Source organism: Carassius carassius, chromosome 4 (genome assembly GCF_963082965.1).
Source record: "Carassius carassius chromosome 4, fCarCar2.1, whole genome shotgun sequence".
Classification (NCBI taxonomy): Eukaryota; Metazoa; Chordata; class Actinopteri; order Cypriniformes; family Cyprinidae; genus Carassius; species Carassius carassius.
In genome coordinates, this window is record NC_081758.1 from 38,146,341 (window position 1) to 38,174,089 (window position 27,749).

Genomic DNA, 27,749 nt, shown 5'->3' on the forward strand with positions numbered 1-27,749 from the left:
CTGTCTGTCACCCGTTTGGCTCTATTATAAGTTGTTAAACTGTAACAGTCTCCTAAACATGATACATCTGTTTATAATTTCCTAAGCATATTTACAATATTATCTGCAACCACTGTAAAATCGAGAGGACCTACCCATCATTTATCACCTCGTCTGGCTTAATAGTGTAACTTCTATCTCTATGGTACCACGCTCCGCTCCCTGCCCACGTGACCTGCTCCGTTACTTCCTGCGGCAGCACTCTCTCTCGCTCGCTGCCGCCTGCAGTCAGTCAGTCTCACCACGCGCAGCTTACTATCACTGTATGCCAGTCAACAACACTTTCACTCCGACGCGAAGACTTCGGCTTAGTTTAACCACGTCGCCTATCCTTCCTCCCGCTGTGTTTTATTAAACCTAAAAGCTTTTCCCGAGCTCCGTAAGCTGCTTTGGGTAAGAAAAGCGCGTTTGTTGTGCGTGTGAAGGCAGCTCGGTTTCTTAGCAATGGCGACAGCTGCGGTATCTGCCCCCGCTGGCGGCGGTCCGAACCCCGGGTCCGGTGCCGAGATGGTCCGCGGTCAGGCTTTCGACGTCGGGCCGCGCTACAGCAACCTCTCGTACATCGGAGAAGGCGCGTATGGCATGGTTTGGTAAGATGCTTTTGTACTTGTAAACATGTTACGCTTTGTTACCGCTGTTTATCCGAGAATTGTGATTATATTTCCTTTTGTCGCTTGCATTGGAGTTGTTCATTCAATCACAGCGCAGTGCACCCGCTTCTCTCGTTCTCGTGCTGCTGCTCCTTGAAACCAGTTGCATGCACTTTTCTTTTTTCTTTTTTTTTTACGCTGGACTTTTAAGATTAGCTTTAGATGTGCATTAACAGATAGAGACAAGTTCACACAGAGTCTGACATCTGTTAAAGCATTTCTAATCATGAGCTGGTGATTCATTATTGAATCATTTTGCACTGCAGATTTAATTTAGGCTGTATATTTGTCTCTCAGGAGTTTTATTTTTTTTGCATTAGCTTTATGTAAAAGTATTAACTCGATGGCATTGCAATATCAAGTTCAGATTATATAAATAGGTTTTTGAGCAATGCTACTACTCTAATTATTTTTAGGTAATGTATTCAATTCATGATAATATTTAATATTATGACAGATTAGCAGAAATGCTTTTTTATTTTTTATGCATGATCTGTGGTGCAGTTCCAGTCTGTAAATGCAAAGATATCCGACAGTTTTAGCTAAGACCAGACATCAGGAATGGATCAAAACTTAATGGAGTGTAGTTGTGAAATTTGCGCAGAGCTTTTCCAGGAATGTCAAGGTGGCAGGGCTCTCCTGGGCAGCGTGGGCGCAGGCTCCCCAAGGTTGTGCAAAACTGGTAGGAACAAGAGGCACTTGGATGTGCTTTGCTTTTGGATCTGCCCACGAAAAACAGTTGAAATTGATGGTGCTTGAGTTGGACCTACAGCCCTAACTTTATACATCAGTTAGATATACTAAAGTGGATTAAAGCATCATTTTCCAAATATAAATGTTTCACTAGATTCCCAAGACTTTTGCGTATCTGCCTTAATTTGTAAATCAAATACGTACACAGAAATGTTTATACATTAGTTTAAAATTGTATAACAAAGGAGACTTCTTATGGTTAAGTTTCAAGGCTAGCTTTGTTACAATTGAGAGACTGCTGGCTCAAACGTGCAGTCTGATCGCCCATCTGTTCTGCTGAGAGGAGTCCGTTGGCTAAACGAATGAGCTCATCGCTGGCAGGCCTAGTTTTGGTCTTCTCACATGGATGAATGAATGGTTCACACCCACTCCAACAGTTACAGAGTAGAACAAGCCACCCTGGGTTGACTGTCATATGGACGTGTAGGCCTGTAACATGTTGTGCTGAACAGGCTGTAACGGTACTGAAGCCTTTGTGGAGCCTTGCTTTTGACTGACATCAGTAACTCTGCAAAAGAGTTTGAGTAAAGAAGCATGTTAATTAATAATTTAATAATCAACAAGAACAGAATACCTACCTATACATTGTTATACTTGAGACTAGCATAACAGTGGGCATATTAAATTATGTATATTTATAGTTATACTGTATATGTTTGGATTTATTTTATAATAATTGGAAAATACTTTGACATAATTCTAAGTTATTGTAATTAAATACTGACTATTATTCATATGATATATTTTTTGTGTATTGGTTTGTTGCTGTCATTTGTATGCATAATATTACAGATACATCTTATTTACATGACAATGTGTTTCTGAGTATTTGAGAACTTTTGCTCATGTGCATATCAAAAATAGCTTCAAGTCATTCGATTTCAAAAGAGTTCCATTTGGGTATTAAAAAGCCATTTTTGGCATCAAATTAATTTTTTTCCTAGTTTTCATCCTGTTGTGCCGCATTGAATTGCACGATGTGTCATTTGAGATCTTTAATGTGCACAAACTAGTTTTGCTGACATTTGTTTTGGAGTACCTTTACAAAGATCTGCTGATGTCATCAGCTACTAAGGTATCATCTAATATGATTTGAATCCCACTAAGAGTGAATTTTAACTAATCGTTCCTTTGATTCAGCAGTGATCCCATTTTTGGCATATTATTATAAAGTAGAAAGATCTTAGAGCTGCTTCTGTTCCTGCTGAAATAAGTGCTGCACTGCCGATTCTAGTGGATTTTGCATCCTGCATTACACCCCTCTGTCCATGAGGAAGCATTTCAGGTGGCCATCAACCTGTCCTGTGTTATGCAAAAGTAAAACATGCTGTTACCATTGTCAATGGTGTTCAAAAACCAGTAATGTAAGTCACAAACAATGGGCCATTTGAACACAATCTGATTTCCATCATTCCTAGATTACTTCTCTTAAACAAACATGCACCGTGGTGAGAGAGTCTACAGATAATTCTAAACTGATGATGTCCATAATCTAGGATCTGTTTTCTGTTATCTGTAAACACAGAGCTGTACCGGCAACTGCAATTGTGGGTCAGTTTCTTCCAATGGCATCCACTGGCCTGGCGTTCGCTCAGAGGCCTCCTGTGATGTAATAGCTGGAGAATGTGGAGTTTAGCTGCGTTACTAAGAGAGGTTGGGAATAGGCTGGGTTTCATTTTTAAACCAGAGAGCAAGTGAACGAGCGAAGAGGGGGCAGGAAATGGAAAGGGAAGGGCGGGTAAGTGGATTTAGGAATGGAGAAACTGAGGCGAAAGGTTGCAGTATATTTTGTTGTTTTGCAGCACTGAAGCAGTGATTCCTGCAACTGTATGTGTGCGTGTGCAAGCGCTTGTTCCTTTAGCAGTGTCTAAAACTGGAGGTGACGTTCTCTGTAAATTCACATGGAAAGTGTAATTAAGCTGTATTATAGATGCTTAAATACAGCTTTAAGTGTTTTAGGTATTCTGGATATTAAACACATTGTCACGGTTGCAGATTGAGGATATCACTTCCACTTACAAAATGAAATAATGTTTGCGTGCCTAAATAAATAGTGTCCATGAAAGAGCCTAGAGGCTGTGACATTTATTATGGAATATTACATGTATCAAAGCAACACCTAATAATTTGATTGTGCTTGTGCTAGACCATATATTCCTAAATAATAGATATTTAAAACAATTATCTGGTAACACTTTACAATAACGTCTCATTTGGTACCATTAGTTAATCCATTAGCTAACCTGAACTGACAATGAGCAATATATCGTTACACCTGGATATACATCAAAATAAAGAAAGCATGTTCAAAATTTTGATAGTTTCTTTCATATTGACTTATTAAAAACTTTTAAAAATTATACATTTTAAAAAATAAATGCTTTTTACATTTCCAGGGTTCTCACAAGCAGAAGTTTGTTCAGATAAATAAAAGTCATGATAGCACTTTTGTGAGTTAACAAAAGAGGTAAAGATATATATATATATATATATATATATATATATATATATATATATATAAGAGATTTATTACAAGTTCAGAATGACAAATTTGCCAACATCCCCTCAGCTGTTGAATGAGAAACACTCATGCAGTAGCTCTGACTACTAGTTTTCTGTGATTTAATTCCAAGGTAATGTGACAAAGCATATTCCTTATAACACATTTTGTTATAAATATACATTAAATATACATTTTTTTTAAATAAAAATAGCTTGATTTACTATGTTAGTAACTGTGGAAATGCATCATCACGGTCTGTGAGAAAAGGGTCCACATATTAGTAAATGTTGGTATTAATTAGTATGGTTTGTTTTTATTGTATTTAAATATTCAGTTATTTTTGTTATAAGAAAAAAGTTATTTAACCTATTATACTTTATTATGAATAGTATTTTTTTTATCTAAATTTCAATGCTGTGATAAAAGCATGAGCAATTAATCGCAACAGGAAATTTTGATACCGGCATATCCCTACTCTGGAGACTCTAGAGATTGTGTGTTCTAATCCTTTGTCTACAGTGTGTTGTTACTTGCCGATTTCATGCTCAAAAGTGTTGCAACTTGCAACACTGATGTGGTGTTGTGTTGCAGAAGTAGCTCTGTGGGTAGCATCTCTAAACCATGAGGAGGAATGCTGCAGGAGTGATTACCAGTTACAGTTCCTCATGGTGTTCACACTGGAGGGCATGACCCTGCCTCTTTACTTTACCAAATTTGTTAAGACCACAGCACTGAGACGAACTTTATGAAGTCATTGTGAATGTGTCTCTTTATTACTTCACTTAGCATGCATATATCTGTGGGAAACACTGGAGCTTTTTCGCTACTTATATCAGCTGTTTTATCTAGAATTTTGTCACTTATAGGGTTGGGGTTGGGTTCGCTAGATAGGCATATGCCAAAACATTGCAAACAATTATACAATTAAAAACATAACATTCTGGTGATCATGATGCCGGGTCAGCATTGTGACGTCTGTCAGCCATCGGCGATAGATGATGCCATGCCCAACTCCAAGTGCATGAAACTGATTTAATATCTACATTGTTTTCATTTCCAAGCATTATCTTCTGTTAAATACATAAAAACATTATGCTCTTGCTTCAGTTTCAGTCTGCACTTTAAATTTAGTGTTTTTTGTTTTTCTTAATTTTCTACAGACTGATATAAGGAATCTCATAAAAGCATCCTTCCACTAATTGGATGGCTTCTGCTTTAATTGAATTTGTTAAATTGCTTGATTCAGAATTTTGTGGGAGCTCTGCCACAATAAATGCTAGGAATATTTTCTCCTATTTTAGACTACCAAAATTGCCATTTTTTCCCCCTTTCACATCTGGTAACTATCTGTTAACACTAGAGCCCGACCGATATATCGGCCGGCCGATATTATCGGCCGATATAAGCTAATTGCATTTAAATCGGCATCGGCATTTATAACGGCCGATGAAACATGAGAAACAGAGTCTCATGCTTCACTCATGTTATGAGTGTTGCATAGTGTGCCCACCAGAGGGAGCTCTGCAGCTCCAGAGTTAACAACAGCGCCAGAAGTCCACTACAGAAGAAAGCGATCAACTGTTTTGACGGTGAGTCTGTCGTTCGTCATGTGAAATGATTGTAGATTTAGTTCATACCCTGTGTATAAAAACTGTGTGGTAGTTCTAGCTAACGGTCCTATCATTATTACTTCTAAATATTCTGTAACATCACTTACAGCCGCTAATGCATTGCTATATTAGATTAGCCACAAAGCTAATACCATGTTTATCAGTGGAAGAGCGCGAACGTTAATAGGAGGTCAAACTATAACGTTAGCGTTTAACTTATTCTTATTCTATTGCGGTGTGTTTCCCACATAATGACCGCGTAATTGGGCCTTTCACACAGTACGCGGTATGCACGGCGCTTGCCGCTGGGCTCAGCGTTGCCCTTCAGATACAACGCGATTTGCGCTGCGCTATGGCATAGGCGGAGTTTTAAAAACGTTTAGCGGGAGCTCTTTCATAGTCTGTTCCTCCTCCTTTCGGTCAACAGCAAACATGTATCTGTCCCGTTGTAAGAAGCGAGCGATAGCGCTAGTCCTGCTGATGAGAATTAAGAGAGAAGCAAGGAAGAAGAGGCTACCCTCAGGTCCAGAGAACAATTTGGTGAATTCAGGCTGGTTACGTTACTCTAACGCTAATAGCTTCCTTTTTAGCAGGCCCCTTAAATGCTTGCTATTAACTTGTTTGAAGGTGGTTCTTCTCAAAATTGACAGCGGTGTGTTCATGACACTAACGTTAACCATTCAACTTCGAATTGATTCCGTAATCTTCCGGTAATAGTAGGCAAGACGATGTTTTGATTCAGACTGCACAAAGAGAAGAGGAGAAGATATACGGGTCTGTTGTGAATGTGTCTGTGAGAGCAAATATAGTGTAGTTACAGTAACTACAGTAGGTGCGTCAGAAATGATTAAACCAGAGGGGACATGTAAATAAATGTGAGCTGAACAAGCGCTTTTTTTTTTTTTTTTTACATATTGTTTCAAAGCAGCTTTACAGACATAACAGGAAAATGTTGAAATAATATTGTTAAATATAAGTAGGTAATACCTATTGCTTGACAAATAAAAAATATATATATATTTCTCATTTTTGCCTATGTAGGAGATCCCAGTTTATTATTATTATAATTCTAATGATGACATGAGTAATGATACATGGTGATATTATTAATACACATGCTTATTCTTTCTCCGTCTCTCTTTCTGCCAACAGATGGCTGAAAAAGGTGAATGCTGTAGCAGCAAAGTGTGGGACTACTTCTGCAAATACTTTAACTTTAGTATTATAATTTATTTACAGTAAACACACAGACTGTTAAAACCAGCTTCAACTGGAAGAAAGTAAAAGTGTTAAATGTTTAAAACCAGACTGTTTTTTGATCATTAAAAAATATATACTTTTGATGTGCAATTGTTTAGTCATTGAGACTGTAATCTAAGGCTTTTTTTTTAACATAGTCCATTCTGGAAAATGGTTTATACAGCCCACATACATAGAACAGGCAGATATTTTGCTATTGAATGTTGTGTAAATGCAGTTTATAAGAAATGGGTCTAATATCCAGATTATTTTTAAAATCAAAATATCGGCTTATAAATCGGCTCTTTTCGAGTTAATATCGGCATCGGCATCGGCCCCCAAAAATCCATATCGGTCGGGCTCTAGTTAACACTATAGTAATGTCTCAATTGTTGACATCAGGTCATGCATAAACCTACATGAACTAATAATGAGCAATATATATTTTTACAGCGTTTGTTAGACTTTGTTAGCTAATTAAAATAGTATTTTTTGAAAATGTACCCATGGGCCATCTATCGACTGACTCACCAATGGATCCTCTGCAGTGAATGGGTGCTGTCAGAATGAAAGTCCAACCAGCTGCTAAAAACATTATAATAATTCACAAATACTCCATATGGTTTATCATGTAGTCCATCAATTAACATCTTGTGAAGTGAAAAGCTGTGTGTTTGTAAGAAACAAAACCGCTGGTCCATAATCCATATAATAATAAATAGTCCATCCCCTGTTGTCTTCTCACATCAAAATCCACTGACATATGTGACCCTGGAGCACAAAACTGTCTTAAGTCACTGGGGTATATTTGTAGCAGTAGCCAAAAATACATTGTAGGGAAAGTGAAAGTGAAGTAACATACAGCCAAGTATGGTGATCCATACTTGGAATCTTTAACCATTAGGTTAACGATTTCCCCAAAATGTATGGGGAAAATAAAAGATTTTTCTTTTATGCCAAAAATCGTTAGGATGTTAAGTAAAGATCATGTTCCATAAGCATATTTAATAATTTTCCTACATGAAATATATTAAAACTTAATTTTTGATTAGTAATATGCATTGATAAGAACTTTATTTGGACTTCTTTAAAGGCGATTTCCTCAACATTAAGATTTTTTTTTTTTTTTGCACTCAGATTACAGATATTAAAATAGTTGTATCTCCGCCAAATGTCGGTTGATCCTAAAAAACCAGACATTAATGGAAAGCTTATTCATTCAGTTTTCAGATGATGTATAAATCTCAATTTAGAAAAAATTACACACAAGACTTGAGCCAATGAAAAATACAAAATTTGCCCTAAGGGCAAGTTATTTACTTTTCATTAGCTCAAGTTAAAAAATATAGATGTTAATCATTACCCTAAATTTCTTTAATTGGATGAATGAAATACTTTTTTTTTTTCAGTGTATAATAATACACAAAGAATATTGGCCGATATATCAATATCATCCTTTTTTCCCCTTTTTAAATCTGTAAAAAAAAAAAAAAAAAAAAAAAAAAAAAATATATATATATATATATATCGGTCGGGCTCTAGTTGTATGTGCTTTAATTAAATATGGAGCTGGTTTACTAAAGATGCCTTGAAAGAAGATACAAACGATGTTCTTAACCATTTCCCATCATATATGCAGATTGATATCTAAAAGTGTTTTTTTTTATTCTGATATGAAAATTGAATTAAAAGCCAACAATAAAAACAACTAGCTAGGTTAGCTGATTACCTTCAAAGTCCATAGATATCAACATTAGTTCATACTGCTTTTAACACATTCTCTGACAAGCAGATGCGATGAGACTTGTGTTTTCCTGTTTGGTCATGTGATGTGTGACACATACCCCATACGAATTGTATCATCAAGTATGCCCCATTCAGATGTACAGATTATTTTCTTATACATCTAATGTTTTATCTTATTGTCTAGAGAAATGCTAATGCCACAATTTTAAAACCATAAATATTGAACATATGTAATTGAACTTTTATGCTGTTCCAAAATGTCACTTAGTTATGTTATGCTTTTTGAGCAATATAACCCCAGTTCTTCTGCTTATTAGGTAATTATACTAAATTTTTACATTGTCTGAGGGTAAGAATTTCCTGTAGCTGCGACCATTAAATGCGTCATGCAGGTCTGGTGTAAAGGCTTATCTCTTTTGGCTGTTTGCTTTAGCAGGCTGACTCATTCATTCAGAGGCATGCATCTATAGCTGGAGTAAATTGAGATCTTGTGTGCCCTCCTCGCAAATAGCACCTCTTCATTATTGTTCATATTATATTAATAATTATGAAAATGACCGTTTGTCCACTTGAGCTTGAGTTCAGTAAACAGTCTGTTTGTGCCGGTCAAATTTCCTGTGTGGATTGTATGTTTCTGGTTTTGTTTGTGTACAGTCGTGGCCAAAAGTTTTGAGAATTACATAAATATTGGAAATTTGAAAAGTTGCTGCTTAAGTTTTTATAATAGCAATTTGCATATACTCCAGAATGTTATGAAGAGTGATCAGATGAATTGCATAGTCCTTCTTTGCCATGAAAATTTACTTAATCCCAAAAAAACCTTTCCACTGCATTTCATTGCTGTCATTAAAGGACCTGCTGAGATCATTTCAGTAATCGTCTTGTTAACTCAGGTGAGAATGTTGACGAGCACAAGGCTGGAGATCATTATGTCAGGCTGATTGGGTTAGAATGGCAGACTTGACATGTTAAAAGGAGGGTGATGCTTGAAATCATTGTTCTTCCATTGTTAACCATGGTGAACTGCAAAGAAACGCGTGCAGCCATCATTGCGTTGCATAAAAATGGCTTCACAGGCAAGGATATTGTGGCTACTAAGATTGCACCTAAATCAACAATTTAAAGGATCATCAAGAACTTCAAGGAAAGAGGTTCAATTCTTGTAAAGAAGGCTTCAGGGCATCCAAGAAAGTCCAGCAAGCGCCGGGATCGTCTCCTAAAGAGGATTCAGCTGCGGGATCGGAGTGCCACCAGTGCAGAGCTTGCTCAGGAATGGCAGCAGGCAGGTGTGAGCGCATCTGCACACACAGTGAGGCCAAGACTTTTGGAAGATGGCCTGGTGTCAAGAAGGGCAGCAAAGAAGCCACTTCTCTCCAAAAAAAACATCGGGGACAGATTGATCTTCTGCAGAAAGTATAGTGAATGGACTGCTGAGGACTGGGGCAAAGTCATATTCTCCGATGAAGCCCCTTTCCGATTGTTTGGGGCATCTGGGAAAAGGCTTGTCCGGAGAAGAAAAGGTGAGCGCTACCATCAGTCCTGTGTCATGCCAACAGTAAAGCATCCTGACACCATTCATGTGTGGGGTTGCTTCTCATCCAAGGGAGTGGGCTCACTCACAATTCTGCCCAAAAACACAGCCATGATTAAAGAATGGTACCAAAACACCCCCCAACAGCAACTTCTTCCAACAATCCAACAACAGTTTGGTGAAGAACAATGCATTTTCCAGCACGATGGAGCACCGTGCCATAAGGCAAAAGTGATAATTAAGTGGCTCGGGGACCAGAATGTTGAAATTTTGGGTCCATGGGCTGGAAACTCCCCAGATCTTAATCCCATTAAGAACTTGTGGTCAATCCTCAAGAGGCGGGTGGACAAACAAAAACCCACTAATTCTGACAAACTCCAAGAAGTGATTATGAAAGAATGGGTTGCTATCAGTCAGGATTTGGCCCAGAAGTTGTTTGAGAGCATGCCCAGTCGAATTGCAGAGGTCCTGAAAAAGAAGGGCCAACACTGCAAATACTGAGTCTTTGCATAAATGTCATGTAATTGTCGATAAAAGCCTTTGAATCGTAGCTAGTGCTTGTAATTATATTTCAGTACATCACAGAAACAACTGAAACAAAGATCTAAAAGCAGTTAAGCAGCAAACTTTTTGAAAACTAATATTTATGAAATTCTCAAAACTTTTGGCCACGACTGTGTGTATGTGTGTGTGTGTATATATATATATATATATATATATATATATATATATATATATATATATATATATATATATATATATATATATATAGCTTTAGTTAACTATAATAACCCTGGCATGTCCATTCATCAACTACAATATAGCAAAAACTATAATATGCTATGAGTTTATAGGATTTATCATCTAGACAGTCTTGAAGTCAATACAGATTGTAAAAGCAAAATATTTTCTGATATGTCCATGTTTTATATTATTGTCTGTGGTTACCAGAAGAATGATAATGTCACAAAGTAAAAATTAACATGTCAAAACAAGGCATTTTTAATACACTGGAAAATATTGAAGCCTGGCCTGATTTGCACCAGGATTTGATACTCATATTGTACGTGCAGTGAGGGATCTAGTCAGATAATTAAACTTTCTTTTATGCATTCTCAAGATCTTGTGTATGCACAAATGCACATGCATCTATATTAGTCAATACATGTACACGCTCACACATGCCTGCGCTTACACACACACACGCTGTTTGATGCAGGATGTGTGTGGCTATACTGCCTGGACTGTGCATCCATGCCAAACTCTGCCACGGTGCCAGTCTCCATAGCAACCTTTCTGCCAAGGACGTCAATCTGCCGTCATGTGAACCAGCCTGACTGGGAGGAGTGTCAGAAGGAGCAGCAACAGAGAGAGAGAAAGAAAGCAGAGGAAAGCCAGAGCTCTTGATGATTATTTTTATTTGCAAGGTTGGTAGTTTCTGCAAGGCACATCAAGAAGATGCATATACGAGGGTGAAAAAAAACAATTTACAATTTGGTGTTTTTTTTCTAAATTGCTGAAGCAATTATCATTGGCTTAACCATTCATAACTTCTTAGCAATGGTTTATTAACACTTTGGCAACACTAGTATCAAGTTGATGACTTTTGCACCCCTCTCATTTCCAAATGTAAACAACTAGTTTTTTTGAAGTAAGGCCTATGTGATCTCTTTATTCAGAGCAATGAAACCATTCAACCTAGTTAATGTTCTTAAGATTTTCTGGTTTATAGAATGTGAAAATCTTCTCACTGGCACAGCTGTAAATGTGCGGGCGTTTTGGGTTAGGAACAGAATGGAAAAGATTATCCAACCTTGTGGTGTACCAGCCCCATTTCCACAAGTCTCAAGAAGCGTCTTCACCCTCAGAAGGTACATTGAAATAGAAGCATCTCTGTTTTCTTTAAGCCTGAGAAGCCTGCTGATAGAGAAATTGTGACTAAACAAAGAGCATGTAAAGGCATATAATGCCATATTGCATAACGCATCTAAATGGGTCAATCTTACAAAACCAAGAAAATGTCTGGGTTGAAACTTCACCCCAAAGTCAAGCGAAAGAATATATATATATATATATATTTTTTATTTATTTATTTATTTATTTATTTTTTTTGCATTGTGACATTATTCTTGTGCCTATTAAGTACATTCACTCCCATTTCTCGTTAACATACTGCAAATGATATAAATTTAATTAGTGTAGCTTGACAAAAATAGTTCCAAGTATTTATGTATTGTAATATTGTTGTACTGCATTTAATGATGACCATGTTTCTGTTCATGTTTGTGACACTGCTGAGGTGGTGTGGAAGCCCAGGTTTCTTTGACAGTGGCCTTCAGCTCATCTGCATTTTTTGGTCTCTTGTTTCTCATTTTCCTCTTGACAATACCCCATAGATTCTCTCTGGGGTTCAGGTCTGGTGAGTTTGCCGGCCAGTCAAGCACACCAACACCATGGTCATTTAACCAATTTTGGTGCTTTTGGCAGTGTGGGCAGGTGCCAAATCCTGCTGGAAAAATACATCAGCATCTACAAAAAGCTGGTCAGCAGAAGGAAGCATGAAGTGCTCTAAAATTTCTTGGTAAAGGGGTGCAGTGACTGGTTTTCAAAAAACACAATGGACCAACACCAATAGATGACATTGCACCCCAAGTCATCACAGACTGTGGAGACTTAACACTGGACTTCAAGCAACTTGGGCTATGAGCTTCTCCACCCTTCCTCCAGACTCTAGGACCTTGGTTTCCAAATGAAATACAAGACTTGCTCTCATCCAATCCTTAGCCCAGGTAAGACGCTTCTGACGTTGTCTGTTTTCAGGAGTGGCTTAACAAGAAGAACACAACAACTGTAGCCAAATTCCTTGACACGTCCGTATTCCTTGACCCCAGCCTCAGTCCATTCCTTGTGAAGTTCATTAATTCTTGAATCGATTTTACTTGACAATCCTCGTAAGGCTGCGGCTGCGCATTTTTTTCTTCCACAATTTTTCCTTCCATTTAACTTTGTTAACATGCTTGGATACAGCACTCTGTGAACAGCCAGCTTCTTTGGCAATGAATGTTTGTGACTTACCCTCCTTGTGAAGGGTGTCAATGATTGTCTTCTGGACAACTGTCTGATCAGCAGCCTTCCCCATGATTGTGTAGCCTAGTGAACCAAACTGAGAGACCATTTTGAAAGCTCAGGAAACTTTTGCAGGTGTTTTGAGTTGATTAGCCGATTGGCATTTCAGCACAATTAAAAGAACCAAAGAATTAAACTACTTCAGTTCATGTGCATTGAATTTAATACACAAGTTTCCCAATCAGAGTTGAATTACTGAAATAAATGAACTTTTCCACGACATTTTAATTTATTGAGCTGAACCTGTAGTTTCACTTTTAGTTTTATTTGAAAAAAAAAAGTACAACTATATTTATGGCTACTCATTTTAAACATTTGAGAAAAAGCAAACAAAAATAATCAACCAACCCCTCAAACATAAAAAGGTGCTGCAACTGAACAAACATCCAGATATAGCCTCTTTGTTTAAATTAAATATTTTTTGATGTCAATATTTTAAGCAAATACAAATTGTTAAAACCATTTGCAAAGACGGTTTGTTTTAACTGATCTTCATATAAAAAAAAGGAGAATACTGTATGCACTATATAAACTGCTAAAAAAAATAAAGGGAACACGTAACAACACAATGCCACAAGTGTTCCCTTTATTTTTTTGAGCAGTTTATATATGTGTGTGTGTATAACAAATAGTAAAAAAAAAACTTTACTTTTCATTCAATCACCTCTAACCTTCCTCCTTAGTTCCTAAAGCTGGTCTGTGTCACACTTCTTCACGTATGATGTTCATAAATGCAAAGAACTTGACAGATACAACCTCATCTCAACATAAACGTGAGCTGAACTCTGCACTGCTGACACACTGTTAATGCTAAATCTGTGTCAGGTGCACCAATAATGCAGCATCTGCACCATTTTCTCTTGCACAGCAGAAACATGGCAACCAAGCAGGTCACAATTTGACACGTTTATTTTTTTTTGTTGTTGATGCCAATTTTCGATTTGTGTCATTTGACAAGAATGACGCTCACAGATCAAGCATCTGGCTGGCATTGTGCACAAAACACTCTAAAGGGCAGAAAGTGGAGAAATTACGCAGAGGTGAAGAGAGAGAGAGGGAGAGAGGAGTAGAGATGGAGGGACACAGCAAAACAGCAGGGGAAAAGAGAAACAAGAGAGGCACGGTTACCACGGAGATGGACAGGCGAGACTTTGCGGTGAGGAGTTATGCAACAGGCTGTTTCCATGGTAATGTGAAGGAGGGGGGCGGCCACAGGCTGAATGTTGGTAGTGAATTTACACAATACTCTGACAATGCCAGATACCCTTGGTGCGGAGGAGGAAGGAGGGAAAAAAAAAAGACGCTCCAATGGCATACAGTCATGTCACCAAATAATAAAGATGTCTATAAATAAAGCTGGGGCTGCATGAAAACTGAAGGAAATGACTGCTGCATGTGAATATCCTGAAGACTGAAGATCCACACAGTAACAAGCACAGCAAACTCACTATTTTAGTTTCACTTATATCTGCAATGTGTAGCTAAAGGTCTGTGAAATACAACTGGATAAGAGAGCACAGCAAAACCCAAACTCAAAGAAGACTTCAGCACAGCCGTTTGAGCTTATGAACACTGTGTGACTGAGTAAAGCTCATGAAGCTCATGGATAAAAAATAAAAACATAAATAAATGGCCATTAAAATGATCTGTATCAAAGCGTTTTCATAACTATCAAGAACATTTCTTCAATTCAACAATTCCTGTTAAAATGACAGATCTAAAGATCTTTTTTTTGTTGCATTTAATGCAATACAACAAATATTTATATATTTCTGAATAAAATCGTCAGACTGGGGAAATTTTTGCGGTAATGTAACCAAAAACATCTAAGACCCAGCAAATCTGAATTTAAGAGATTTTAAGACTTTAAAGGACCTGCGGCCATCCTGCATTAAAATGCAGAAATACTTAATTTAATGCTGATTTTTATTTAAGGGTAATGAGATTATTTGCATTACTGTAATGAGAACTGTGTCAGAATGTGCTTAATTTCATTTAATAATAAAATGAACAAATAAATAGCATAAAAATAATTTTAAATAAATACGTAGACCATTAAAATTATTTGCATTATGACAATTTCAAGACTATTATGCACATTTCTTCTCCCCAATTTCTCATTACCATAATGGGTCCAGAAGTTTTTTTTTTTTTTTTTTTGGAACCATATTTTATAATTACATCTGCATAAATTAAAAGGGGGTACAACAAACATTAAAATGCATAAATATTACATAATGGTTTTTTTTTCAAGTTACAGTGATGAGAACGAGATAACTTGCATTAAGTATCTGCACTTTTTCTTCTCTTGCCACGCCGAATTGAGGCAGTAATTAAAGCAAAAGGAGCCCCTACCAATTATTGAGTAGATGTACAGTAAATGAACATGCTTTGCAGAAGGCCAACAATTCACTAAAATATAGTTTTAGTTTTTAGTATAGTTTTTATTGGTCTTATGAAGTATTCTAATTTGTTGAGATAGTGAATTGGTGGGTTTTTTGATAAATCATTACAATGAAAAGAACCAAAGACTTAAACTACTTCAGTCTGTGTGCATTTAATGTATTTAATACACAAGTTTCATAATTTTAGTTGAATTACCGGTACTGAGAAAAAGAACATCTCCACAACATTCTAATTTACTGAGATGCACCTGTATTCTTAATGCTTTATTTTTGCTTAAAGTGTTTTATCATTATCAGTCCTTACAAGCATATTTTCCACCACCATCCTTTTCCCACTTTTACATTTTGTAAAAAAAATTTTTAAACATTATTTTTTACTTAACATTGCAAAACAGTCAGTTCCGCTTCATGGGTACAGTCTTTCTACCTAAAGAAATAGGTATTCTTTCTAAATTTTGAAGGGAAAAAAATAACTTAAAAAGGGTTACAGTATGTATTCATATATCACCCCATACGTAAATAAACACATGTAGAAATATGTAAGCAGATTTGTATAAGCTTACATAGGTGTACATATTCCCCTCATTCACAAGCATATATCGTGCTCTTTCCTCTGTATTGACTTCTACACTTTGTCCATTTTCTCCAGTGCCTTTCAAAAGTCTCTGCTTGTCTATTGTCTTTTTCAATAATTTATATTTCTGTTTGAGAAGTGTTTTAAAGCAGCTTTTCTAACAGTTCATCTTTTCCATTGTATTACACTACACTTCTTATATTGTATACTTGATATCTCTGTGTCATTTGGTAAACATTAAATGTTGTTTGTGTGGTTTTCTTTTAAATTTTGAATGTGTTATAATGACAGAATGCTACACAACACTGTTTTGAAAACCAAGAGGAAAAAAAGTTTTTTTGCTGTCTCTTTGTTTCAGCTCGGCATATGATCGTGATAATAAAGTGCGTGTGGCGATAAAGAAAATCAGTCCGTTTGAGCACCAGACGTACTGTCAGCGCACGCTCCGTGAGATTAAAATCCTGCTCCGCTTCAAGCACGAGAACATCATCAGCATCAACGACATCATCCGCACCCCAACCATCGACCAGATGAAAGACGTGTATCCTTTTTAATTGTATTTTAACCTGGAAACAAATGTAGACTTATTTGTTATTCTGTCATATTATTTTAGGCAAGTACATTAGTGACTCCTATGTACAAACAGTGATTATGATTATGTGGCTCCTTTGTACAAACAGTCAGAATTTCTTCCATTGAAGCTAAAGATGCTTTTTTTATCATGCTGGAGAACATCAGGTTTTACATTTGTCATTTCAAGTGCCGCCATCATTAAAGCAAAAAGAGAGACAAACTGAGACGTATTTAATTTTGAATTCAATACATTTTTCCGTTCCGCTTTCTAAATATTCATGTTCAGGCTGAAAATGAGGCCTCTGGCACAAACAATGCTCTTTTCCAACTGTGTAGGCTGAGACAATGCAAAAATCTCTAGTAAAGAGTTAATTTTAGGTGTGAAATCGATAGTCAGTAGGCGTTTGGATAGTGAGAGTAGTTTTATATGATCTAATCGCTGTGTTGCTCTAATATGGTTAGCGTCATACCAGAGCTGTGGTTGAAGGATGTAGAAACAAGATCTTAAAGGCCACGCTTTTCTTTCTACTGAAATTAATACAGATGATAGGGATGGGCTTGTACTTTCTGTTGCTGGTGTAGCAGGAACTTCAACAAGCTTTTGTCAGTTCTTAAATGCACCCATTTCTCTTTTCTGATCTCCAAGCTTTGTGTTTGACCTTGACCGTTGAAAAACTATAGCTACATTGTACAGGATTTGATGGAGACGGACTTGTACAAGCTGTTGAAGACACAGCACTTGAGCAATGACCACATCTGTTACTTCCTGTACCAGATCTTGCGTGGCCTAAAGTACATCCACTCAGCAAACGTTCTCCACAGAGACCTGAAGCCATCTAACCTGTTGCTCAACACTACTTGTGACCTCAAGGTGAAGTACACTGCAGTTCTTTGCCATTATGCCATTTTAAACTCCTTTAAAGCTGATGTGTGTCATATCTGTGTCAACGAATGGAACTGCAGCTGTGTTGGTTTTACAAAAAAGCACATAACTTCCATTTTATTAATGTTCTTTTCTGTAAGTATTACAAATATAAAGTTATTCCATTTTACAAAACAGCTCGTCCAGCTCATCAGCCAAACAGAGCGCAGCGAATAAGAAATAATTTGAAATAAAATGTAAATCACTGTTATTTTAGTATCGAGATACTTTTATAGTTGTTAATATAGATTTCTACATTTACGTTTGTCATTTTTATTAGTTTTTTTTTTTTTTTTTTTTTGTATAGTTCATTTTTATTTGTTATTTTAGTACATGAACTTTAAATGAAAATGAGAAATGTTGTCTTAGAAACTACCTGAAATCTTTTTAAATTTTATTTCATATTTCATTTCAAGAAATGAAAATGTTTTTAAGGTTTTAGTTTAACTGTAATGATAATCATAACTGATGTACATACATTTTTAAATTAAAATGAAATTAAAAGTTTATAAGATACTTGAAATTTAGTTTACAAATTATTTTTAATTTAGCAACTGTTCTGCAGTTTCAGGCATAGTCCTTGTAATTTTACAACTCCATTGCCACCACACCATACCACGCTTTATTAATGCAAAGTTAGGTCAGGCTCATCTTGGACATTGCTGAATATTCTTTGTAACTTCAGATTTCTTTTATTTTTCATTTTTTTGTTCTTCTGCAGATCTGTGATTTTGGGCTCGCCCGGGTGGCCGATCCAGACCATGACCACACTGGCTTCCTGACGGAGTATGTAGCCACACGTTGGTACCGCGCACCAGAGATTATGCTCAATTCCAAGGTGAGCAATCAGTCTTGATGAGAGTTAGTAATTTTATTGCTTGAACTTGGACTTATTTGAGTTATTTTCAAATGCAACATTTCCAATGCAAAGTTTTTCATCTAATATTTATAATGTATTTTATTTCAACTTTTATTTCTTTATTAACAAAAAGGTTTTTAAAAAGGTATTTTTTAGTTAGGTCTATTTAGAATTTTATCTAGATTTTTTCAGAAATAGTTTACATTTAAATGTAAATTGTCATCATTTGCCATGCTACTTCAAAGATAGCCATGGTATTACTGTGATGCGTACCACACAGAAAATTCCAATGCCAAAAAAAAAAAAACCAAGATACATTTTTTGCCATAAATGTTGATAGCTATATCAGTAAACAATATCTTCATGTCTGTGTCTGTCTCTCAGGGTTACACGAAGTCCATTGATATATGGTCGGTTGGTTGCATTCTGGCTGAGATGCTTTCGAATAGACCCATCTTCCCTGGGAAACACTATCTGGACCAGCTTAACCACATCTTAGGTAAACAACCTTGTGGACCTTATATATTACCCAGCCTGCAGCCTTTGAATTCACAGCTTATAGCTGCTAGAGAAGGGTTTGGGTCAGTCATAATTGCCATGACGTCGTTTTCCTGTAAATATAGTCTGATTTAGTCATATGATATTTACAGCTCAGGTGAAAAAAAGCTCTCTGGTTCCTATAAAAAGACTTTAGATTTAGAAAAAACTTTAAGATTTTAAACGTATACTTCCAGAACTGCACTGAGAAGAATAGGAATGTTTACAGATTTGGTGTTGCTCATAGTTGCACCACTTGTAAAAAAAAAAAAATATATATAATAATTAATACAAAATAATATAACAATAAATAATAAAATAACTGATATTTATAATTAACGTTATTGTTTTAAAGGCATATTGATATATAATAATACAATTGGCAGCCTTACAAACAAGCACAGCGAATCTGGAGCCATTTTATTTATTTTAAATAGCAGTTTTTATCAGAACATTTTTGCATCCCTACAAACAAGTATATCCTACCTTTAGCTATTTAAAATGCATTGCATAAATAAAAGACATAAATTGCATTTTGAATCACAGAAATTTCCTCAAATCGTGCAACCCTAATTCTTGATAGATCTGAACTTAGTTTATGTTGATTGTTAGTTTATGTTGAGGTGAACAGTTAAATCACGTGGGACATCAGGAAGGCTAAACACCACATTGTCTGCACTGACATCAAACTCTTCTCATAAAGAAACATGAGATGTTTTTGTACAGTTTCCACAAATCTGTCCATCTGTATTGGAAAACATGCTTTCTCAGTCAGCTGAATAATTGATGTACATTGAACGCTCTTCAAAAGCTCTGCATAGGCCATCCATCTCTGGACAGAGTTTGAAACATGATACATTGTGGTCAGTTTTGCATCGTAAGACTGAGATAGGTGCTTGATGGTTATCGCCAAAAAGGCTTGATCATCAATTCCCTTGCAAGCACATCAGATGTTGTCGCTTCCCTTCTTTTTATTTTTCCTTTCTCCATCCGCTGCATCAGTTAAAAACTGATTTCCTGTCAGAGATGCTGTTGATTTTGACCCTGCAGTGAGCTGATAATGGTGTCTGAGCTGCTGCGTGTGTTTGAAGCACTGATCTATATATGTTCTCTATTATAGATCAGTGGTTTGAAGGTGTGCTTTCCCACCAAACTCTTAAAGAGACAATCTCTGTAGTATTTCCATGAACATGTGTCTTTGAACCCATCTGGCCTGTGCGAGCAGATGTTTCCCTGTTGATAACTCTACTTATTTCCTCATTTACATTGCATGTGCATATCATTAGCCTGGTGCCCTGGGTTATTGTTGTACTGTCTCTCTCATTCTCTGGACAAGCATTTATTCAATTCGCCATCCACAGAACCAAAAAAAGTAATTTCAAATTAAATAGGCTGTTTATCCTACTGTACTTCACACTGGCGTTCATCACAGCTATTGAATAATTATATAAACATGAGCAGAATGGTATGTTTAAAAAATAGTGACATTTGTGTTGTCTCAACATTATCTACAACTAATTTGAAGTCTCAGTCTCAAAACGTCTAGCAAAATGGCAAAAGATATCTCAAAAATATTAATGACAACTGTTTGCAACACTGATCATTAGAAATGTTTAAGCAGCAAATCAGTATATCAGAATAGTTTCTGAAGGATCAGGTGACACTGAAGACTTGGAGTAATGAAGCTGAAAATTCAGCTTTGTGATCACAGCAGTAAAATACATTTTAAAATATATTCAAATAGAAAAGTTAATTTAGATTTGTAGTAATATTTCTATTGATATATTGTAATTATATTTTGATCAAGTAAACGCAGCCTTAGCGAGCATATGGGACTTCTTTATATATCAAACTATGTTTCATTTCTATTTTCTTTATATTATTTTAAAACATCAAGGAAATAATGATGCAACAAGACCAAGCACATTTGCTTTTCTGTTTATTCTCTTGTTCTCCTGATCTATATTTACATCATTTAATCCTTTTATTTGTCTTCTCTCACTCCTGTAGGTATTTTGGGCTCCCCTTCTCAGGAGGATCTCAACTGCATTATCAACATTAAAGCAAGAAATTACCTTCTGTCACTTCCCCTCCGCTGCAAAGTGCCCTGGAACCGCCTGTTTCCTAATGCAGACCCTAAAGGTCAGAGTTCAACTCCACTTACAAAGAACCTAGACCTCATATATGTCTCACATAATCTGACTTATTTTGCAAAACATGTTTGAATTTCTGTCTTAGCAAATCTGAACTTCTTAACATCCATGGTTTGTTTTTAATGAACTGGATTGTCTCTGTTTTCTTGTAGCATTGGACCTGTTGGACAAGATGTTGACCTTTAACCCTCATAAGAGGATTGAAGTGGAGGAGGCGCTAGCTCACCCGTACCTGGAACAGTACTATGACCCCACAGATGAGGTCAGCTCACTACTAGTTTTCTTTTTTTAATTCTGTCAGGATTAATTTTGAATAGTGGAATATTTTTCAAGCAAGACTAAGATAACAATGCACTGTGAGACGATAAGAGCCACAAGACAAATATTATTATTATTGTTGTGGTTGTTAATCGGGGTTGGGGAGAAACGGAATACATTAGTGATCAGATTACAGTTACATTGTGTAAAAAAAAACATAAATACTATACTATCAGGATTACAATGGTTTCATGTAAGTAAGGAATGGCTGACGAAGGGCCGTTGAATTATTAGGAAATATTGATCCGAGGTGTTGATGTGTCGACACCAAAGCGTCAGACTAATGCAGTTATGAGAGAGAGAGATTAATCACGTGTCCTAAACTATTTTACTGATAAAATCGTCAGAGCAGTGGTAACAAGGTGTTTCTGTGCCAGGTGTGTGTCTATAGCACTATTTGTGTGTGTGTCTGTTTGGGAGCGAGAGAAAGAGAGTATGTGCTCCACATCATAAAACATGGATTTTATCATTTTTATCCTATTGTTTAAAATGTATTTGATCGGTCATTGTTGTTATGAGTTTTGGTTATTTTCCTATAAGGACCTATGAAAATAACAATAATAATTATATAATGACAAACAGTAATAATAATAATCTTTCTTTTACATGCTTAATAATAATATTTAAATACAGTAAAAGATAAATATAGAATCTTCTATTCAGTTTTCAAGAACACTAGCTTCATCATATTATTTTGGAGTTTATGGGGATCAAAGGTCGAGAGCGTTTCAAACATGAGCACTATGAAGTGTACTTTAATAGCCATATGGTCATGATAACCTTTGACCGTCTATAGAGTGTCTGGTAAAATGCAATTGGTTGTCTAAGCAGTTGAAATGTAAGATTTATATATATATATACATTTTTATTTTGTCTCTGTGTACTGGAAGCTTATGTCACTAAATCAAATTCATTGTATGTGCAAGCATACTTTGCAATGAAGCTCTTTCTGATTCTGATGTAATATGTGCTCAGAACAATTTCTGTATTATGAATGCCTTTTCACATTTTATATTGTTTGTGTCTATGGCTGCATAGTTTCATTCAAAAATTACAATTACATTGTTGCATAGATTTGAGCACTTGTCCTATTGGACGAAACTGTTTTTTTTTTTTCATAGCCTGTTGCAGAGGCTCCATTTAAGTTCGATATGGAGCTGGATGACTTGCCCAAAGAGACTTTGAAAGAGCTGATCTTTGAAGAAACTGCACGCTTCCAGCCAGCTTACAGACCATAGACTGACACACAGGTAAACTGCAGTCTGAAGCCAGATGCATGCATCAAATATATAACATCAATCACATGGGTCAAAGCGAGAAGAAAACATCAACAAAAAACTGTAACCGTAAGCAAGTGCAACGAATCCAGTCATTTTGAGCTCTTAAAGAGTCATTTCCATTCTGTTCATTTGTTTAAATGATTAATATTTTCATAGTTCTTTAAGTATCACATGATCCTTCAGAAATCATTCTCAAATACTGATTTGCTGCATAAGATACATTCTTTATTACTGGTCAGTCTTGTTCAATTTAAATGGATGGTTCACCCAAAAATGAAAATGTGATGTTTATCTGCTTACCCCCAGGGCATCCAAGGTGAATTTGTTTCTTCAGTAGAACACAAACCAAGATTTTAACCGTTTCAGTCTGTCAAGTCATAAAATGTACTTTTATAATGTATATTTATATAGTTTTTTTTTACGTCTGATTCTCCGTAATGTCCAAACTGTCCTGAGAGAGTTCTCAAAAGCCGGTGCATGACGCGTCATCATCTTCTTCTTGCTTTATGGTGAATCACGGATTTATTAGTGCATTACCACCACCTATTTCTCAAATGGACCCAAATGAGATTGTAAATAGTGTCAATAGTCCATTTGAGAGAGAGGTGGTGTTTGTGTTCTTGGATGCCCTGGGGGTAAGCAGATAAACATCAAATTTTCATTTTTGGGTAACTATTCCTTTAATGCATCTTTACGGAATAAGTATTAATTTCTTTAAAAAATAAAAACAGAAAAAAACTCTTTTACTAACCCCAAGCTTTTGAACAGTAGTGTTCGTGTGATTTCAAATAAAGAGATGAACGGGTTTGTCAGTAGTGTTAAGACATGCAGTGGATTACAAGAACTTAAATATATTTAAAAAGCTGAAACTACCCGGAGTAGTTATTAATGGTCATTTACCCTATTTTATTAGCAGGACTGTTTTGTTCTACTTGCACAATGTAACAATTCTAGGTGGACTGAAAATGGAGTCAACAACAACCATGGACTCCAAACTTTTGAACGCTGGTGTGCATGCTGATGTGTTTGAAATACTCACCAAAGACGTTTTTGTTTTTTTTACTGTAATTTGGCACGTTGCAAACCTCAAATACACATCCGGGTTGGAATATAGTCGTATTTGCAATACATGCTATGCTTTAACCATAACTAATGTTGTTTTTGTTTTTTTCTGTCTGTAGGTGTTGGTCTAGATTCAATCATGCTGATGCTTCTGTCTCCACTCAGCTGTGTGCTGTGGTCCTCTTTTGGTCTTCATCGCAATCATCATCATTATCGTTATCTCCTCCTCTTCCTAAATCCCAAAACTACAGGCAGCCCTTCAGTTCTTCAGACCCCAGCTGAAAACCTGGCCTCATGCTGGCTCCTGCTCTCTTCACCTGCTTCTCTCTTACGGTCTCATTACAATGGAAGTGCTTCTCTCACACTCACACTCTCTCTACCTGTCCATCTGTGTGAAAGTTTGCCCACGTGTGTTTGTATACAACATCTCATCAAGGTTTTTGATTCCGATTAACCCCTCGCAGTCCTCTGATACACTTCAGTAAATAATGTCTATGATAGTGTTATTGTTGTGCTTCTTTCTAGCCTCCTGTTAATATTTCCAACAAGCTGGTTTTCTAAAGTGTCTGTAAGCCATTTTGAAGTCCCACAGAGGTCAAACAGGGAGAGAATGAGGGCTCCGATCTCCTCTATTCTTAAATATATATGCAGTGGACAAGCATTTATCCACATTGTGCATCGCCAATTTCCTCAAAGTGCACAGAGCTCGAAATTTGCCACGGTGCCATTTTAAGGCGTTAATATATTTTCATAAAAGCAAATATGTATTAACTAATGACCCATTAAAATGTATTCAAACTCATTCATTTATCCAATTGTTTTATAACCCCCATATAAGTGACCTGACTTATATACATACACATACATATGTGTGTGATTTTTAAAAACCTGTAATTATTTATATACATTAAAACATGTAGGTAGTTATAATATATAATTACAAGTTTTTAATCAACTTAATATATAAATTGTTATTTGTACATTGACTCTCAGTCATTATCACTTCTAGAAACTTTAGAAAAGACAAATCTATTAAATTTGCTCCAAAGAAAAGTCCCCTTTAAAGATGTTCTGCCACCTTGGAAAATGTGTACTTGTGTCCAAAATTTGACCTAAGCTCTCACATTACTGTACAGTACCTGCCCAAAAAAAATAGTAATAATTATATATATATATATATCCCAAAATCCAGGTATCTTTAAATCTAAAGATACACGTAGGTCCATTTAGAAAGTAGACTTTATCAATTTAGTTTAGAGGAGCTTCTGTCATGGGATGAAGAACAGTCCTGTGTTTTTAAATCATAACTGGTAAATTTCAAATCAGTGTCTATTATAATCGCACAGTGCCTGTCCTCTGTATTGATTTTTTCCCTTTTTGTATTTTTCTTTGTATTATATTTGCTTTCCTTGCACCCCCAGGCGCCTTGTATCAATAAGACTGTGCCCCTTGCATGACTGTTAAGAAGCTTTCTATACAAAGAAAATGGAAGTGCCACATTGCTGGGGATTCCGCTATTGGACTCTCAGGTTTTTGTTATATCCTACCTTTTGTGGTCTCATATTTCCTATATAGAGTATTAGCAGTTCAAAAAGAAAAGGGAAAAAAAGCTCTTTATTTTGCTTGTAAATTTCAGTTGCACTTCTTTCAAAATCCAGGTTGCTTTCAGTGTTTGAAGAAGAAATATTAATTATCAAGATTAGCTTTTTAGATGAACTAGCTCAACCAGAACGTCAGGTTTAATTCCACGTGGAACTTAGGAGCATCTAGCCATGGAAATGCACCTTTTATTAATCCATTTCAATCATGAGATACTGTCTGCTGGTGAATGAATAATGTGGTGTGTCAATACCCAGGCGAAATGAGAGTCTACCTGGATCTATGTGTGCTATAATGCATACTATTGTGCAATTTGTGAGCGAGACCGCACTTTGCGAAAATGGACGCCTAAGAAATTAAGTTATTGATACTGATATGCACATATGTGTATGGCTTCTTTAAGTGTTTCTTTCCCACACTTGCTTCTTCTTTGGTTTACTTACCCTACATTTCTTTTGCCTATATGTATCTGGCAAGACGCCTCCTAGTGGTGGTATCAGATGTTGGTTGATCAAGGAGAGTATGGGCAATTCTCTTATATAAATAATGAATAAAAATATAAAAAATTGTGAAACTCTGTAAGATAGCTTCTGCCGAATCCGTGTGCAGCCTGTCTGTTTCTGTGTGCCTTTATGCGTCACAAATAACATTTATTGTGCAGCTTTGTTTAGTTGGAGATCAGTTGTGACTTTTTTTTGCAGTATACTCTTGAAATTTATATATATAATTAAAAAAGTGAAAAAAAACCCCCAATTCTCTATGTAATTTTAAGTTCTATTGATCACAGCTTTTGTGATTTTCTCGTGAAGAATTTGAGGAAGTAAAGAAAAATAAATACTCCTTTATTTTCTGCCCTACCTGATTTGTTCCTGTTGCATATTGCCTTCAGTTCTTGAGAGTTTTGTGTAGAACTGTTTTTATTGTAAAAATGAATGTCTAGTGATTTATTATTAATCTTTGTATTAAAAAAAATTGTGTATTAACCCTCTTTTTGTTAACAATGGCAAACTTTTTTGTGAATTTCACTTGCAAGCTTCGTGGATCTGGCCCCTCTGGGGAAACTTGTGATTACAAACAGTTCAAAATTAGATTACAATCTTTTGAAACTATTGAAAACAGTGGCATTATGTCTCAAAGGCTTGTTTTTACTGCTCAAAAAGACAGCCAATGTTCATTGATCTCTGCATCTGCCAAGTCATGTAACCTAGAAACTGCAGAATAAAACCAATTGTATTATATTTCTGCCTCAGATTTCTGTCTCTTTGTCTTGTATTGGTTGGCACAGCAACAGAAGAGCTCCGCTCTGCACTCTTGATTGAGTGAATAAGGAAAGGTGCTGTGCAGTGATGTAGTAATTAAATGAGCATGAGCCTGTGTGGATCCTGTGAGAACCTGCCGTCCATGACAACCAGTGGCAGCTTGATGAGAACACGTTCAGTGAAAATGAACGAGACTGCGTTCACTCTCAGTTTTGTGAGAAGCAGCTAATAGTGTTGTGGCTGATGCTGAATACAAGCACACTCGGTTGAAATGTTCTCCTGTGAGAATGTGACCATTGTTATTACATAAACATTCATAATAAATGCCTATATGCTTAACACCAATGCACCATGACAGGGTTTTATGTGAACTTAATTTTGCTTTTTGTTGATGGTTTAGAAAAATCTTGTTGATTAGCCAGGTATTTAAACATTAAGACAAAAATGAAATTTAGAAAAATGAAAATGAATAATATTCAGATTTATTTTTAGCTTTTTAGCAATGACAACTAAAAGCAAATAATTACACTCTGTAAGCTATTTCAGAAAAAAGTATGTGTAACTATATATATATATATATATATATATATATATATATATATATATATATATATATATATACATACACACACACACACACACACACACACACACACACTTCACATTAGTGTGAAAATCTTTTTTTTTTTTCAATAAAAATGTCTGTCTTGTTAGCCTTAATCAGTTCTTAAAGCACAAGCCCTAAGCTAAAATAATAACCTTACAGTTCAAAGACTATAATAATTATAGTCTTTGAACTGTAACGTTATCACAGCCACTGGACAATTTCTGTGATTATCATGAAAATGCCTGTAGTAATATCAGTGTTGATACAGTAGGTGGCAGCATTTTCTAAAAAAAAAAAAAAAACATCCGCTGATGGAGAATGTGAGTTAGTTTGGCTACGAATCGCATCATTCGAGGCAGTTCTCAAGATCTCTACTTTCCATTACGTCAAACGGGTTAATTTAA

The 27,749-nt window shown here is 36.0% G+C and overlaps 1 protein-coding gene across 1 annotated transcript; it reads left to right on the forward strand.

The window, feature by feature from the left end:
- The first annotated feature begins 221 nt into the window (after nucleotides 1-221).
- Nucleotides 222-26,717, forward strand: LOC132139985 (mitogen-activated protein kinase 1). The gene is made up of 9 exons (XM_059548728.1): nucleotides 222-629; nucleotides 16,535-16,717; nucleotides 17,431-17,620; nucleotides 18,393-18,509; nucleotides 18,915-19,029; nucleotides 21,078-21,209; nucleotides 21,373-21,482; nucleotides 22,660-22,788; nucleotides 24,000-26,717. Exons 1-8 carry the CDS (start codon nucleotides 484-486, stop codon nucleotides 22,774-22,776), a joined length of 1,110 nt encoding a protein of 369 aa, XP_059404711.1. The 5' UTR covers nucleotides 222-483; the 3' UTR covers nucleotides 22,777-22,788; nucleotides 24,000-26,717.
- The last annotated feature ends 1,032 nt before the right edge of the window (nucleotides 26,718-27,749 follow it).

Bases quoted from the DNA above. Each gene is read 5' to 3' on its own strand.
- LOC132139985 (XM_059548728.1), top strand. From the start codon at position 484: ATGGCGACAGCTGCGGTATCTGCCCCCGCTGGCGGCGGTCCGAACCCC. The intron at 630-16,534 runs GTAAGATGCTTT...TCTTTGTTTCAG, and splicing joins GGCGCGTATGGCATGGTTTG to CTCGGCATATGATCGTGATA. The intron at 19,030-21,077 runs GTAAACAACCTT...TCACTCCTGTAG, and splicing joins CCAGCTTAACCACATCTTAG to GTATTTTGGGCTCCCCTTCT.